Raw genomic sequence first — 18082 nt, forward strand, 5'->3', positions numbered from 1 at the left:
TAAGTCTTATAAATGTTGTTTGAATTTTTTCTTTCAGTTCTTTCTTCCTTCCTTCCTTCCTTCATTCCTTCCTTCCTTCCTTTCTTCCTTTCCTTTCTTTCTCTTTTTTTCCCTCCATGGTTATCACTGGGGCTTGGTGGTGGCACCTACTTCTCCTGGTGGCCATTTTTTCCCCCCATTTTATTGGATAATACAGAAATTGAGAGGGGAGGGGGGATAGAGAGGGAGAGAGAAGGATAAACACCTGCAGTCCTGCTTCATCACTCATAAAGTGGACCCCCTGTAGGTGCGGATGGTGGGGGGCTTGAACCCAGATCTTTGTGTGGTCCTTATACTTGGGACTATGTGTGATTAACTGGACTATATGTACTCACTGGGTGTACCACTGCCCAGCCCCCATCAGTTCTAAAATATTAAAAATATTAAGGTGGTAAGACATCTGAGAGTCTAAAAAAGGAATGTTGAATTTGAAGAACCAGTGATGAAGAAAAGATGTGCTTTGAAAGCAGAAAAAAAAAGCGTGACTCTACCTCTGCCTTTACCAAAATTAAGACAATTTTAAAAAAAATATTTATTTTAATTATTTATTCCCTTTTGTTGCCCTTGTTTTATTGTTGATGTCATTTTTGTTGGATAGGACAGAGAAAAATGGAGAGAGGAGGGGAAGACAGGGGGAGAGAAAGATAGATACCTGCAGACCTGCTTCACCACTTGTGAAGTGACTCCCCTCCAGGTGGGGAGCCGGGGGCTGGAACGGGGATCCTTAAGTGGGTCCTTGTGCTTTGTGCCTTGTGCGCTTTACCTGCTGCGCTACCGCCGACTCCTGACAAATTTTATTTCTAAGGGGCCTGCGGGTGGGTACCCTGGTAGTATGCACCTGTTACATTTGGGAGGACCTGGGTTTGAGGCACTTATAGGCAGGGAGTTCCATATGCATTGGAGTGCTGGTATGGTATCACTCCATTTCTGTTTGCCATTCTCTATCTAGAGAAAAAAAAAAAAAGAAGACTCAGAAATGGTGGAGTTGGCACTGATACCAGTGATAACTTTGGTGTCAAAAAAGAAAGTTTCTAAAATTACTAACCATTTTTGACACATGGTAAATATGTCAGTAGTACAACATACATGTATAATAGCATCTACTTTTTTCTAAAATCACTTTTCTCCCCCACACTTTAAGGTATATGGAAGAAATTGTGGAGAGTACTTTGTCTTTGTTATCAGTTACACATGATGAAAACCTTCTTGTCTCACAAAATATTTTGGATCCAGTCTACTTTCTTGCCTTAATTGATACCAAAGCTGTATGGTTCAAAAAATGGATGGTAAGGAAAAATAGACTAACATCTTTATACCATCAGGCACACTGATATTTTATTTCAAAAACAGCTAATCTTTGAGTGTTTACCATGAGCTAAGAGTTCTCAACACCTTTACAAGTATTAACATTTGGTACAACAATCTATAAGATAGGTTGCATTACCTCCCAATTTTGCAGGTACAACAACTGTGATAGAAAATGTAAATAATTTGGAGACTTTTTCCCTGCTGGAGGCTGTTCCCCCCCCACCCCAGGCTAATGCCCCCCCTTTTGTTGCCCTTGTTGTTTCATTGTTGTAATTATTGCTGTTGCTGTTAATTGGATAGGACAGAGAAAAATCCAGAGAGAAAGGGGAGAGAAAGATAGACACTTGAAGACCTGCTTCACCTCCTGTGAAGCGACTCCCCTGCAAGTGGGGAGCCGGGGGCTCGAGCCAGGATCCTTACTCTGGTCCTTGTGCTTTGCGCCACATGTGCTTAACCCACTGCCCTACCGCCTGCCACCCCTCCCTCCCTTTGGCTATCTTCTTAAGTGAAGATTCCATTCATGTCCACTCCCTGCTTTTTAATGGGGACTGAGTTTAGTGAGTTCCTTTTGTTGTGCAGCAGCTTCTTAGTTTGATGTAGTTCCGCTGGCTTATGTATTTATTTTTGTTTTCCTTGCTATTGGACTTGGGTCATTGAAAATGCTCTTAAAGCTCACATTGAAAAAATTTCTGTCAATGTTTACTTCTAAATATTTCTAAATAAACACCAAATTTTTTTTTATCTATTTGAAATTTAGTTTTGTGCATGATGCAATGTGGTGATGCAGATTAAGTTTTCTATGTGTTTCAACTCTCACAGCACAAATTTGTTGAAGAGACTGTTCTTTCTCCTTTTAATACTTTTGGTCCCCTTGTCAAATATTAGGTGACTGCATGTGGGCATTTATTTCTAGAATTTCAATTCTATTCTTCTGGCCTGTGTGTCTATTTTTGTTTCAGTACCAAACAGGTTTAATTACAATAGCCCTGTAATATAATTTGAAGTCAAGAAGTGTAAAACCTCTGTTCTTGTCATTTTATCTTGGGCAATTATAGGTACTTTCTGAATTTATTTATTTATTTATTGCTTTCAGTTGTTGGGGCTCAGTGAATACACTGCTCCTGGTGGCCATTTTTTCCTTGTTTCCATTTTATTCAATAGGACAGAGAGAAATTGAGAGAGAAGGGAGAGATGGAGAGGGAGAAAAAAGATAGATACCTGCAGAACTGCTTCCCCACTTGTGAAGCATCCTCACTGGAAGTGGGAACATGGGCTTGAACGTGGGTGCTTGCCAGGGTCCTTGCACTTAGTACTATGTGCACTTAACCCAGTGCACCACTGCCTGGTCCCTCTGGTTCCTTTTATAATTTTTGTTGTATTTTTTTTTAAGAAATTTGGTAAGACCTTGATAGGAATTACATTGTCATTTTTTTTTTTTAATTCAAAAAACTAGACATTGGATTGTTTTGTCTTAGTGAGCTGTGCTATTTTGTTACAACTATTTCAGTCTCCACTGTAGCCTCCTAACTTTCACAGATGATGTATGATTTATTTTTACTTAATTTCTTTTCATTATTTATGTAGATTCTGTCATAAACTGGTAGTCACACATATGTTTTTGTTGATTAAAAAACTTTAGCATGCAAATTTGATATAATTAAAAGATACAGTGATTTTTCTGTTGCCCTTTTAATAAATGATTAACTGTTTTTTATATCATTTTATATCATTATATCATAATGCACTGAACATAGAAAAACCTGTTTTGCACTGATTGCAGTCATGTAAAATTTAAGTTGTTGATAATTTATGTTATTATAAATGAAATAGAAGAAGAATTTTGAATGATTCAGATTATTAAATGCCTTTCAAATTGTAATTTCAGCATGCATATTATAGCAGAACTGTGGTGCTAAGACTTCTAGAAAAGAAATATAAATCTCTGGTAAGTCTGTGTATGTATTACATATTTGTACTTATTAGGCTAAGAAGTAGGCAGAACTTAAGAAGAAATAAGAATAGAAAGGGGAAACACAAAGTAAAACTTAGACCGGATTTGGTGTATTGCACCAAAGCAAAGGATTCTGGGAAAGGAGGGCAGGGAGCTCTGGGGTTCTGGTGCATGATGTTGGAAAGGGCCTAAGCTGAATGTTTTCCAGACACTTATCATGGTGAGATGAGAAATTTCACCCATGTGCCAACAGCTATACTGTAAGCTATGAACTCTATAATAAAAGAAAAAAAAAAAAAACCAGAACGTGGCACAAAGAGCAAGGACCGGCTGGGATCCCGGTTGAAGCCCCCAGCTCCCCACCTGCAGGGGAGTCACTTCACAGGTGGTGAAGCAGGTCTGCAGGTGTCTATCTTTCTCTCCTCCTCTCTGTCTTCCCCTCCTCTCTCCATTTCTCTCTGTCCTATCCAACAACGACAACAATAATGAAAAACTACAATGAAAAACAAGGAAACAAAATGGAAAATAAATAAAATGTAAAGAAATAAAAAACCAGAAAAACAGTATTACAAAAAAAAAAACACCAATATATGATGAAATAACTTGAATGTTTAAAATTGAATGGTAATTAATACTGGGTAATGAAATAATTCCCTTCAATGTGACTTTTACTTTTTTTTTTTTTTTCAAATTTATTCCAAATAGCTTTTTTACCTTCACTTTTTAAAACTTCACTATCACTGAGGAAATTTATTTATCTGAATGATTATTGTCATAGTGATACAGTCCCACATTTCCCCCCCCAGATGGGTATCAGATAAAATATTTAACATTGGTCACAATGAAGTTCCCTTTCATCATCCTGTGAAACAAAAAGATAAAAATAATTACTTAAAATGTGCTCGTGGTAGCCTTTGCAAATACAATATGCATGCACTGTAAATTGGATTGTTAAAAAAATAACAAGCTAGTTGAGAGAAACCACTGTTTTAAAGTATTATCATGTGATTTCATTCACAAGAAGTATTTGCAGAGGAAGTTTATAAAATAAACCCATGCTTTTGACTAAAAATTACATGAAAGAGCTAATGTGTTTACATTTGCAACAATTGGCTCAAGTTACACCTAATATAAATCAATATTATAAAATATATCGGCACATTATCTGCATAGATTGCTGTTAGTAGACCACTGTGTAATGGCACTGAGAGTAACTGAAAATACACCAACAAATCAAATGATAATTGAGAGCCATGAAATTTATTAAAAAGTTTAAAAAGTCACATTAATGGGAATTTGTTGTTATAAATATGGTTTGTGAAGTGAATAGACTTGAGTAGTCAGGTAAAGGGAAAGAGTCCCAGCATTGTGATTTTCTTTTTCTTTTCTTCTTTTTTTGTGAGTGCAGTAGAGCATAAAATGAGATGAGGAGAACAATTGTTTTGTGTTTGAGAATCAGAATTGAGTGTCAGAAGATGGAGAAAGAGATATTGAATAATAAGATGGGAATTTAGTGGATGCTCTACTTTTCAGAGAAACTAAATTGAAGTAGCTTTCTCACGACTCATTCCTTTCCCTTCCCATTTTAAATGAAATTGTGTTGCCATATGAGCATGGGATGATCTTGTTAGGCTAGAGAAAGGGAAAAGATGAAGAACAAGATTATTTTCCCCCTATAACTTGCCAGATAACAACTCACAACTCATTATCACTGAAGCCCCAATGGAAGCATTCTGAATATATTACTTATAAAGCCATTCTTTTCCTTTTCCGTTTCTTTTTCCTTTTTTTTTTTTTTTTTTTTACTACCAGGGTTATTGCTGAGCTTCAGTGCCTACATGATAATCCCACCGTTTTTTGCTGGCTTTTTTATTTGCTTGTTTGTTTTCTGATAGAGATTGAGAAAGAGAGGGAGAGAGATGGAGAAAGAGACATCTGTGGAGTTACTCTGTCACCATAAAACTAGGGTTTATACTAAAAGGAGCTCAACACTTTTTTTTTTTTGTCTAAGGAATTATACCCAGTAATGGTCTTCAAAGTAATCTTTATGGAAACTCTAAAATTGTCAGGCATTAAGACTATCTTTGCTGTTGGATTTGAGTCTTTCTCCTCCTCTCCTCTCCTCTCCTCTCCTCTCCTCTCCTCTCCTCTCCTCTCCTCTCCTCTCCTCTCCTCTCCTCTCCTCTCCTCTCCTCTCCTCTCCTCTCCTCTCCTCCCCTCCCCTCTCCCCTTCCCTCCCCTCCCCTTTCCCCTCCCCTCCCCTCTCCCCTCCCTTCCCCTTTCCCTTCCCCTCTCCCCTCCCCTCCCCTTTCCCCTCCCCTCTCCCCTCCCCTCCCCTCCCCTTTCCCTTCCCCTCCCCTCCCCTTTCCCCTCCCCTTTCCCCTCCCCTCTCCCCTCCTTTCCCCTCCCCTCCTCTTCCCTCCTCTCCTTTCCCCTCCCCTCCTCTCCCCTCCCCTCCCCTCCTCTCTCCTCCTCTCCCCTCCCCTCCCCTCCCCTCTCTTTTTTGAAGACTTTATTTATTAATGAGAAAGGAGAGAGAAAGAACCAGACATCACTCTGGTACATGTACTGCTGGGGATCAAACTCAGGACTTCATGCTTGAGAGTCCAAAGCTTTATCACTGTGTCACCTCCCAGACCACGTTTTCTCTCTTTTTCTTTTCTTTTTTCATTTCTCTTTTCTTTTCATTTCTTTCCTTTTCTTTGTCTATTCCTTTCATTTTCCTTTTTCTGCTTTTTTCTTTGTTTTCTTCAAAGACTCAAGTCCAACAAAGTACAAAAATATATCAGTGGGGCTACATAAAATTGAAAAGCTTCTGCACAGCAAAGGGTACTATCACCTGAAGAGAAGGACATCCTACAGAGCGGAAGTTTTTTTTTTTTTTTTTTTTTTACCAGAGCACTGCTCTGCTCTGTATTATGGTGGTGCTAGGGGTTGAACCTGGGACCTTTGGTGCCTCAGTCTTCTCAGTCTTTTTGCATAGCTATTAAATTATCACCCCATCCCTGGAAGAAGATCTTTTTACAACATACTTCAGATGAGACTAACAACCAAAATACATAAATAACTCAGCAAACTTATCACATATGTCCTGGGACATGATAGTGGAGGATCTAACCTGGGGGTGAGAGTGTTTTGCAGAAAATTAAGAAATTTTACCCATGTAGCAGCAACTGTATTTACTGTAAACCATTAATCCACCACAATAAAAGAAATGGAAAAAATGTAGTTTGTATACACAATGGAGTATTATTTAGCTGTTAAAAACGATGCAGTCATCTCTTTTGTGCCATCTTGGATGGAACTTGAAGGAAAAATGTGGGGCCTGGTGGTGGCACACCTGGTTAAGCGCACATATCATAATGCTGTAGGACCTGGGTTCAAGGCCCTGGTCCCCACCTGCAGGGGGGGAAGCTTTGCGAGTGGTGAAACAGGGATGCAGGTGTCTCTCTGTCTCTTTCCTTCTTTATGTCCTACTTCCTATCAATTTCTGACTGTCTATCAAATAAATAAAGATAATAAAAAAATTGAAAAAGAGGGAGTCAGGCTGTAGCCCAGCGGGTTAAGCGCAGGTGGCGCAAAGCACAAGGACCAGCATAAGGATCCCGGTTCGAACCCCGGCTCCCCACCTGCAGGGGAGTCGCTTCACAGGCGGTGAAGCAGGTCTGCAGGTGTCTATCTTTCTCTCCTCCTCTCTGTCTTCCCCTCCTCTCTCCATTTCTCTCTGTCCTATCCAACAACGACAACAACAATAATAACTACAACAATAAAACAACAAGGGCAACAAAAGGGAATAAATAAATAAAGTAAATATTAAAAAAATTGAAAAAGAAAAAAAAAGGATATCATGCTAGGTGAGATGAGTCAAACAGAGAAAGACAAATATCAGATAATCTCGCAGGCGAGAATCAAACAAAGACCTCTGGAGAAGAGGGGGGCTGAAGTGGACCTTGGGATCTTGGTGCATTGTGGTGAAAAAAGAAACTCCCAAGATCACAGATAGGGGTTGTTATTTCTTTAACTATCTATGTTTATATCTATATATTTGCCCCATTTTTTTATTGCCCTGCCTTTTTTTCCTTTCTAAGTCATGCCTACTACTTCTGAGTGTCCTCCCCTCTTTTTTCTTTTCTTCTTCCTCTTTCCTTTTCTCTCTCTTTAATATTTATTTATTTATTTATTTATCATTGGATAGACAGAAACTGAGAAGGGAGGACTCTGGAGAGGTGAGGTTTCAGGACGTCTTGGTAAGGTCTTCTGCCCAGAAAGTTATGAACTTCTGTCCACATAACCTTCATCTTTTTCCCAGTTGTAAATCATGATTATTACTTCAGATTTGATTCTACCTACTCCTGCCTTTTGTACACTTGTTTCCCCCACTGATTCCTTTCTCTCTATAATGAATACTCCAATATTCTTTTAATTGGTGTCTTCCAGTAATATTTAAGCATGAGTACATTCCTCCAGCCTGAAAAAGAATTCAGTTTTGACTCACATTCCCTATATGAATTATTGCTCTCTTTTTATATTTTTTTGTAGCAAACCTTTCTGAAAATTAAAATGATATTTAGCTGCATTTACTTTTTCACTTTCTATTCTTTATTGTTCCCTGAAAGTGATCTTTTAAAGGCTATTAGAAACCTTATTACCAAATTCATTAATTATAAGATATATATCTCCAGAATTATAATTATAAGATATATATCTCCAGAAAGAGAGAGAAGAGAAAGAGAGCTGGCTGGGGACAAACACCATAATGATTATGCAAAGAGACTTTCATGCTTGAGGCTCCAAATTCCCAGGTTCAATCTCCTGAAACACCATATATCAGATATATCAGAGCTGAGCAGTGCTCTGGTTAAAAAAAACAAAAACAAAAACAAATATATATATATAACAGAGAGAGAGACAGATGGACTGTACAGAATATTGGGAGGTACAGAAGTGAGGGGAAGATTCGGATTATTTCCTTGTCGATAATGGAAAGAGGACACATATAGGAGAATACTGGGCACAGTAGAGGTTGGAGATAGTTTTAATTTAATTTAATTTAATAGCTTTTATTTATATTTTTTTAAAAAGTTACTATATTTTAGATAGATAGAAATAAGAAAATGTTTCTTTTTTTTTTTTTTTGGCTTAGTGGGAAGAAAAAATTCACAGGCAAAGAAATTAAAGTATTATAAGACTTTACAGTCAGGCAGAGGGTAGATAGCATAATGATTATGCCAAGTGACTCTCTTGCCTGAGGCTCCAAAGCCCCAGATTCAATCCCCTACACCACCATAAGCCAGAGCTGAACAGTGCTCTGGTAAAAAAAAAAAAAAAAGAGTTTACAATCCTGACTATAGAATTAAAAATATCCAACAATGATGACATCATCAACAACAATAATAACTACAACAATAAAAAACCCAACAAGGGCAACAAAAGGGAATAAATAAATAAATAAATAAAAAGATATGGGTTGGCTATATATATACATATATATGTGCACTTTTAATGAAAAATACTCTTAGTATTTATTTATTTACTTATTCTGCATCCATTTTTATTCACTTCTACGACTCTGCCTTCACTTCCTTTCTAAGTCATACTTATACCTATTTCTACTTCTGGGTGTCCTTCCTTTTTCCTCTTTCCTTTCAAATAATGGAAATAACACCTGACTTCCTCAGGTGGTCTCCAAACTCTCTTACCTTTCAGTGATGGCATAAAAGCAAAGGTTCCTGGTCAAGAATGATCTCGGCCCCAGTGGAACTGGGGTTCAGAGCCCTCTGATCATCTTTCCTTAAGGTTTACTCCCTCTGGGAGTGTGGACCAGAATTCTTTCTAGGGTACAGATGGAAGGAGTTCTAGCTTATGTAATTGTTTCTTCGCTGGGCATGGACATTGGCTAGTCAATCCATGTTCCCATCTGTCACTGTCTTTCCCTAGCAGGGTAGGACTTTGGAGATTTGAGGTGCCCGGACACTTTGACAAGTTCATCTGCCTAGGGAGGTCAGAGTGGAATCATAGTAGCATCTGCAACTTGGTGGCTGAAAGGTAGTAAGATATAGAGTAGGAGAAATATATAAATAGGAGCCCAAGTGTAGGAATAGAGGGAATAAGAATGGGGACCAAGAAGTTAGGATTGTCTAGTTTAGATATGTTACTAGGAGCCCAGAACTTTAGTAATCTTTGAGCTCGATAGCTAACATGGAGGTAGACTAGAACTGTTGTCTGGGGGGATGCTGTCATTGGAGATAGAATCTGAATGCTGGATTAGGGCAGAGAGTGGCTCCCAAGCTTGAAATATATATAAAATAACTGCTTATTATTATCTGTTTACCACATCAACCTGACCTGGGACCCATGTATATTCATTTTTAGCATAGGAGCCTGTATAATCTCTGAGTTCCTGTCAGTCTGAGCTCACAGCCAATGGTCACAGCCGGGAACATCGTAGGCTGCACTCATTTCAAGACCGGTTTTCCTCTAGTGATAGTGTAGGATAACCCAATCTCCCTATTATTCTTGTTTTAAAAAATCTTTTAAAAATATTTATTTATTCCCTTTTGTTGCCCTTTTTTTATTGTTGTAGTTATTGATGTCCTCATTGTTGGATAGGACAGAGAGAAGTGGAGAGAGGAGGGGAAGACAGAGAGAGAGAAAGACAGACACCTGCAGACCTGCTTCACCACCTGTGAAGCGACTTCCCTGCAGGTGGCGAGCCAGGGGCTTAAAACGGGATCCTTATGCCGGTCCTTGTACTTTGCACCACCTGCGCTTAACCTACTGTGCTACCATCCGACTCCCCCTTTTTAAAAAATCTTATTTAAAAAATTTTATTTATTATTGAATAGAGACAGAAAAATGAGAGTAGAGGAGGGGGAGATAGAGAGAAGGAAAGAGACAGAGACTCCTGCAGCTCTACTTCACCACTTGTGAAGCTTTCCCCCTGCAGGTGGGGATCAGGGGTTTGAACCCTGGTCCTTACACACTGTAATGTGTGAACGTTAGGTGTGCCAACACTTGACACCACCATTGCTTTTTTTTAAAAAAAAATAATTTTTAAATATTTATTCCCTTTTGTTGCCTTTGTTGTTTTTATTGTTGTAGTTATTATTGTTGTCGTTGTTGGATAAGACAGAGAGAAATGGAGAGATAAGGGGAAGACCGAGAGCGGGAGAGAAAGATAGACACCTGCAGACCTGCTTTCACTGCTTGTGAAGCGACTCCCCAGCAGGTGGGGAGCCGGGAGGCTCGAACTGGGATTCTTATGCCAGTCCTTGGGCTTTGCGCCACCACTGTTTTTTTTTATAGTGAGGGTGAGGTCCTCAAGAGGCCCACAAAAGGGCATATGATGACCTTCCTGATGGAAGTGACCAGTGATGGTAAAGAGGGATCTATTAGAGGTCTAGGCCGGCCTATGGAGGAATGCAAAGATCCCCTGACTAGGGTCCTAGGTGATGAGGTGGCCTGGGATTGGCCCAAATGACCATCACTAAGTGAGCCAGTATTTGCCTCCTTTCTAATTATTGTAGTCCTTTCTTTGTCTGACAAGTAGGATGATGCCCTAGTTCAAATGTAACCGAGGAGACTGAGTTTCAGTGAGTTTGAAGAGATACTTTTCTAAATACTTTTGTTCTCATCATTTGTTAGTATTTTCCCAGCATAATTTAAAGTTTTAATTAACTTCTATTGAATAAATGAACTTCTGTGATACACATTCCTGAAGTTAATATGTCGTTGTTTTATTAGGTGTCTACAGCAGTTCAGCAGTGTGTTCAGTACTTTGAGCTATGTGAGACCATGAAAGCTGATGGAATTTTGGACCATTCAAAGCATTGTAGTAAGTGTTATTTTCTACTACATATTTTTAAATGGTAAATTTTATTAGTTAAAATAGTTTAACAATTTCTTATTAATTTTCTTTAAAATTTTTTATTTCATCTTGTTTGTTTATTTATTTATTTATTTTGCCTCCAGGGTTATTATCACTGGGGCTCGTTGCTTGTACTAAGAAGTCATGGCTCCTGGAAGTCATTTTTCCCATTTTATTGTTGTTGTTGTTGTTATTGTTGGATAGGATAGAGCAAAATCGAGAGAGGAGGTGAAGACAGAGAGGAAGAGAAAGGCAAACACCTGCAGACCTGCGTCACAGCTTGTGAAGTGACACCACAGCAGGTGGGGAGCCGGGGGTTTGATCCAGGATCTTTGTGCTTCGTACTATGTGTGCCACTGCCAGGCTCCTAATTAAAAATATTTTTAATGCATGTTTTACATCATTTTAGGTATTAAAAGATTTCAGGAAATAGTAAGGGAAATAAATTTTTTAATTTAATTTACATCAACAGTGACTCCATTACAAACTGTAATCTTGTTTAGTGTTCAAAAAGAAATGAATAGTATAAAATACAATGTTAATCAAATAAACATTTTTTTTTTTTTTAGGGAACAAACAGAAAACTTTCTACTACTCAGGACCGGAGTTACAATATATATATTTCATTCATTCACTGTGCCTTTTAGGAAGACTATTAATCTATACACAAGGCAGGAAACTATTTCCTATAAAGCTGAAGAATAGAAACGGTAAGTATAGTTAGGAAACACAGGTGTTTTTAGGGTTGGTAAGATTTGTGTGCAATTACATTTTATTTTATTTTATATTTTATTTTATTTATTTATTTATGTATTTATTTTATTTATTTTCCCTTGTGTTGCCCTTGTTGTCTTTTTATTGTTGTAGTTACTATTGTTGTCATCATTTTTGGATAGGACAGAGAGAAATGGAGAGAGGAGGGGAAGACAGAGAGGGGGAGAGAAAGATAGACACCTGCAGACCTGCTTCACTGCCTGTGAAGCGACTCCCCTGTAGGTGGGGAGCCGGGGATTTGAACCGGGATCCTTATGCCAGTCCTTGCGCTTTGCGCCACTTGTGCTTAACCCACTGTGCTATCGCCCGACTCCCTGCAATTACTTTTTAACTGTTAACATAGAGATGTAACCTAACCCATTCTAGGATATTTTATAACACCCCATTTCAGTCCTTCAATGACTTTTTCACTTTTTGAAGTGTTGCTTGTTTTTCCTTTTGCGTTCTAAATTTTCTTCTTATATGTGTAGTTTTTTCTAACCTCTAACTCTGAATTATTATTATTATTTTTTGTCAAAATCTTAGTCATATTGAATATTCTAAATGTGGATTCAGAACTAGAAGAACTCATCTAAGTATTAATTCTCTTATAAAGTACTTGTGATCTTTTGGACAAATTATTTCTCTGTTGTTTTCATTTTACTTACCTGTAAAATGGGAGATTAAACTAGTGATATTATATTCAGAGAAATTTTGTGGTAATGAGAGAGGAGGTTTAATAATACTGTTTTTATAAACTGCAGGTGCTGTTTTATCAACTGTCTAGTTATGTAGACCCCCTTGGCTTTGTATTCTTTTGTTGTGATACTTCATAGCTGGGAATATGACTTTATATTGAATCCACTAAGTTCTCCTAGTAAATCCTTGCATGTCAGTATTTTTTAAAAAGAAGAAGAAATAGCACAGCACTGTTCAACTATCTGTAGAGTTTCTGATAGTACTGTTAATGGTACTTCCATGTGGAGCCAAGTTTTGAACTCAGGGTTGTGGTAAGGTGTGTTCTCTACCACGTGCTCTATCTCTGGGCCTTGATTTCATTTTTTTTTAAAAAATAAATTACTTCTTTCTTCAATTATTTATTGATGCTTGCTTTAGGCTTATCCCCCCCCCCCCCCGGCAACTATAAAGAGTGCTTCAGTGAGCACAGAAGTGCATGTAACTTTTTTAAATTAGCATTTTCATACTCTTTGTATAAATATCTAGAAGTGAAATTGTTAAATTATATACTGTTAATATTTTCAGTTTCTAAGGAATCTTCTAGATCATTTTCCATAAAGGTGAAACCAATTTATATTCTTGTCAGAAGAACTCTAAGAAGGCTTTATAATCTTAGGTTACTGGGGAAAAAAAAGAGAAGGTTACTCTTTTTATGTGAAATATATATGCTTCAAATTTTGGTGTACATAAGTCAAATTTTACTAGAAATCATCTCCATTTGTTTATTGTATACTATTTATGACTACTTTAGTGCTGTAACAGCAAATTTGAGTATTTGTGACAGAGAATGTTGGTTATAAAGTCTAATACATTACTGTCACAAAAAGTTTGCTGACCTGCAATGTTATGGAGATAAAGAGCTAAACAGATATATAGATAAATTAACTGAACCAAAAATTTAGCTGACTTCTGTTACTTCCAGTGAAATAAATTTAAACAGCTATGATCAGATTCATAGACATTTCTGTCTTCCTTTGGTAGCTTTATATTAAGTAATTGACTTCACATTAATGTTAAAATTTAAGCATGTTAATATAACATTCCCATGCACCAATTGCTTTACCATCTTCTAATTTACTCTGTCTAATTTGATCTTGGAAAACCTTCTGACTTGGGTTCTTTGCTTTTAATATTTTATCTGTTGAGTAGAGACAGAGAGAAAATGAGAGGAAGGGGGAAGACAGAGAGGAAGCCAGACAGAGAGACACCTGTGGCACTGCTTCATCCATCATGAAGCTTTCCTCCTGCATGTGCTTGAACCAGGGGCCTTGGGCACTTTAACACGTACACGCGACTGAGTGAATCACTGTGCATGTCCTTCAGACTTGGATTTTAACCCCATTTTCTATGATAGTATCAATGGAACTCAGTATAGAAGAAAGGAAATCCAGTTACATCTTTTGAAGTTGTAAATGTGTAAGAAGTCAATAATGATCATGTAAATGGTAGAAAATAATTATTTGTTTCTTTTTCCTTCTTGAAGAGTCATTATCCCTTACAGATCTGCTGGTTTTATTTATCCAACTTATCTACTACTCACCAAGTTGTCCAAAGACGCTGTCAGGTAATTCTGCTTTTATTTTAAGTAGAGAAATATGAACATCTAAAAATAGGTAAACATATTGTCTAGGTGCTTTGGTGATTGTTCTAGTTTATAAGGTCACTGGAAGTAAACCATGAGATTTAATTTCTTCTTTAATATTTTAAGATATTTCAATTTATTATTCTTTTCCTTAGAATCATTTTTTTGGGGTGAGAATTTTAATGTTCTTTATTAAAACAAAAAATATTCTTAAATAATACTAAGGGAAGTTTGATAGGTATTAGTGTGCTAACATTTTATACTTGAAGCATTTCTTTTTTAAAAAATATTTATTTATTTTTCCTTTTGCTGCCCATGTTTTTTATTGTTGTTGTTATTGATGTCGTTGTTGTTAGATAGGACAGAGAGAAGTGGAGAGAAGAGGGGAAGACAGAGAGGGGGAGGGAAAGATACACACCTGCAGACCTGCTTCACCGCTTGTGAGGTGACTCTCCTGCAGGTGGGGAGCCGGGGGCCTGAACTGGGATCCTTAATGCCGGTCCTTGCACTTTGCGCCACGTGCGCTGAACCCACTGTGCTACCGCCCAACTCCTGCTTGAAACATTTCTAACTGTTGATCACCTTGCATCATGCTTTCACGGATATTTTTTTTATAAATAATTTTTTTTAATTAGTTATTTTGATGATGATTTACCAAATTACTAAATAACAGGGGTACAACTCCACACTGTTCCCACCATCAGAGTTCTGAATCTAAAATCCCTCCATTAGAAGCCACAGCAGTTCTCCTAGGGTTGCAGATATGGGTTAACTGAATTTCTACAACTATCTGTCTATATTTGTATATATTTGCCCATTTTTCCCCATGGTCTCCTCTCCTCTCCCTTTCCAAGTCACGCACAGACCTATTACACCATGCAGTTGTCTTTCCCTTTTTCATCTTCTCTCTCTGGGTCCTGAAAGAGTTGGAGTTCAGAGCCCTCTGGTCATCTTTCCCCTATTTATTCCTCCCCCACTGGAAGTATAGATCAAAATTATTTTTGGGTGCAGAAGGAGGGTTCTGTAATTACTTCTCCATGGGACATGGGCGTTGATAAGTAGAACCATACCCCCAGCCTATTTCTTTATTTTTATTTTTATTTATTAAATGGAAATATTGACAAGACCATAGGATAAGAGGGGCACAATTCCACATAATTCCCACTGCCAGAACTCAGTATCCTATCTTCTCCCTTGAAAGCTTTCCTATTCTTTATCCCCAGGACCATTATGGGGTGCAGAAGGTAGAAGGTCTGGCTTCTGTAATTACTTCATCTTTTGTTAAAGAATGAGTGAATAAGTAAAAACACTTTATGCTTTTCTATAAAATATTTATTCTTTTTAAATTTTATTTATTCCCTTTTGTTGCCCTTGTTTTATTGTTGTAGTTATTATTGTTGTTGTGATTGATGTCATCGTTGTTGGATAGGACAGAGAGAAATGGAGAGAGGAGGGGAAGACAGAGAGGAGGAGAGAAAGATAGACACCTGCAGACCTGCTTCACTGCTTGTGAAGAGACTTCCCTGCAGGTGGGGAGGCAGGGGCTGAAACTGGGATCCTTACGCCATTGGTCCTTGCGCTTTGCTGCCATCTGTGTTTTACCCACTGCGCTACTGCCCGACACCCCTCTTTTATTCTTTTTTACAATTTTATTTCTTTATTGGAGGATTAATGGTTTACAGTTGACAGTAAAATACAGTAGTTTGTACATGCGTAACATTTCCCAGATTTCCACATACCAATTCGTACCTCACTAGGTCCTCCTCTTCCCATGTTCCAGGACCTGAACCTCCCCCCTCCCACCATCAGAGCCTTTTACTTTGATGCAGTATACCAACTCTAGTCCAAGTTCTGCTTAGTGATTTCCCTTCTGATCTTGTTTTTCAATATCTATGAGTGAGATCATTTCATATTTCATCCTTCTGTTTCTGACTTATCTCACTCACTTAACATGATTCCTCAATCTCCATCCAAGATTGGATGAAAAAGGTGAAATTACCATTTTAAAAAAAGTATTTATTTATTCCCTTTTGTTGCCCTTGTTGTTTTGTTGTTGTAGTTATTATTTTTGTCGTCGTTGTTGGCTAGGACAGAGAGAAATCGAGAGAGGAGGGGAAGACAGAGAGGGAGAGAAAGACACCTGCAGACCTGCTTTACCGCTTGTGAGGCAACCCTCCTGCAGGTGGGGAGCCGGGGGCTTGAGCCAGGATCCTTATGCCTGTCCTTGCACTTCGTGCCATCTGTGCTTAATCCGCTGTACTACCGCTCCACTCCTGAAATCATAGTTTTCAATAGCTGAGTAGTAGTCCATTGTGTGGATAGACCACAACTTGCTCAGACATTCATCTGTTGTTGGACACCTGGGTTGCTTCCAGGTTTTGGCTATTACAAATTGTGCTGCTATAAATATAGGTGAACATAAATCTTTTTGGATGAGTGTGTTTGGTTCCTTAGCATATATCCTCAGGAGGGAAATCGCAGGGTCATGTGACAGGTCCATTTATAGCCTTCCAGAATGCTTTCTACAGGGGCTGGACTAATTTACACTCCCACCAGCAGTGCAGGAGGGTTCCTTTGTCCCCACAACCTCTCCAGTATTTGTTCCAGTACCTTTACTGATGTATGACATTCTCACAGGAGTGAAGTGGTATCTCATTGTTGTCTTTATTTGCATTTCTCTGACAATCAATGTCTTGGAGCATTGCTTCATATATTTGATGGCCTTTTCGATCTCTTTGGTGTATTACTCTCTAGCTTTTGTCTTGTGATTAAAAAAAAAATCCTTTAAGAGACTACCATTTAAAAGATAACATACTTTTAGGGTTCAGGTGGTGATTTACCTGATTGACTGCACATGTGACTGTGCATAGGGACCTGGGTTCAAACCCCTGGGCCTCACTTGTGTGTGGAAGGGTGGAAGTAGGGGGAGGCGCTTCATGAGCTATGAAGCAATGCCGCAGGTGTCTCTCGCCTTTCTCTCTTCCTCCCTCTCAATTTCTTTCTGTCTCTATTTAAAAAATATTATAGTGAGCCTGCTCTAATAGAGATATTAATATGAAACTAAAAAGGAAATTTAACCTGGAGATGAATACAAAATTATTGTTCTGGTTATAGTTGATTTGGATGGAGGTGCTGGTATTGGGACAGTTGAAATTGACTTAAGTTTCCATCAAACAAAAATATATTCAAAATATGTCCAAATGCAGAAAAAGTTGGATTTTGTTGGTTTCTGTAATCAAGCACATTAGGTTTTCTAAATCTATTCCCAATAAGGACATCTTTACATTAAAAAAAAAAAGTTTATTAAAAAGGCTGTGGGTGGGTGGGGAGAATACAGGTCTAAGAAGGATGACATAGGAACTAGTGGGGGTTGTATTGTTATAATGGGAAACTGGGAAATGTTATGCATGTACAAACTATTGTATTTACTGTTGAATGTAAAACATTAATTCCCCAATAAAGAAATTTAAAAAAGGCTGTCAAAAATATTATAGTAAAAATAATTAATAAATTTTTTTTAAGGATAACATACTTTTCCTTTGAATATAAGTGGATTTTTCCAAGGCAAACCACTTATAGAACACATCCACTAAACCATAGATCAGAGTAATCTAACTCTGAATTTACCCTTGAAATGTCTGCATAAATTCTAGAGAAACTCATTTGAATCACATAAATAAAAAATGTCTCGGCTATATACATTAGTGGCATAATACATCATTGATGGGAAAGTTTTACTTATTTTTTTCTGAAACCGTTTCTTAAAATTTTGATTACCAGTGGCTCACAGGATTATCAAGTTAGAGGGTTCCACACTGCACCCACCTCCAGAGTCTTATACCCC

General features: G+C 37.9%; 1 protein-coding gene across 5 annotated transcripts in view; it reads left to right on the top strand.

Annotated features, from left to right (window-relative positions):
- TBC1D32 (TBC1 domain family member 32) overlaps nt 1-18082 on the top strand; it is a 216890-nt gene that overhangs the window by 34918 nt on the left and 163890 nt on the right. For all 5 annotated transcript variants that reach the window (XR_009549601.1, XM_060190530.1, XM_016187340.2 and 2 more), the window contains 5 exons: nt 1181-1325; nt 3233-3292; nt 11042-11132; nt 11735-11875; nt 14140-14220. Coding sequence is in view for 4 of the 5 variants with exons in the window: in XM_060190530.1 (XP_060046513.1) it covers nt 1181-1325; nt 3233-3292; nt 11042-11132; nt 11735-11875; nt 14140-14220 (518 nt within the window). In the remaining variant the exon portion in view is untranslated. The remainder of the gene's footprint in view (nt 1-1180; nt 1326-3232; nt 3293-11041; nt 11133-11734; nt 11876-14139; nt 14221-18082) is intronic.

Source organism: Erinaceus europaeus, chromosome 4 (assembly GCF_950295315.1).
Source record: "Erinaceus europaeus chromosome 4, mEriEur2.1, whole genome shotgun sequence".
NCBI classification, from domain to species: domain Eukaryota; kingdom Metazoa; phylum Chordata; class Mammalia; order Eulipotyphla; family Erinaceidae; genus Erinaceus; species Erinaceus europaeus.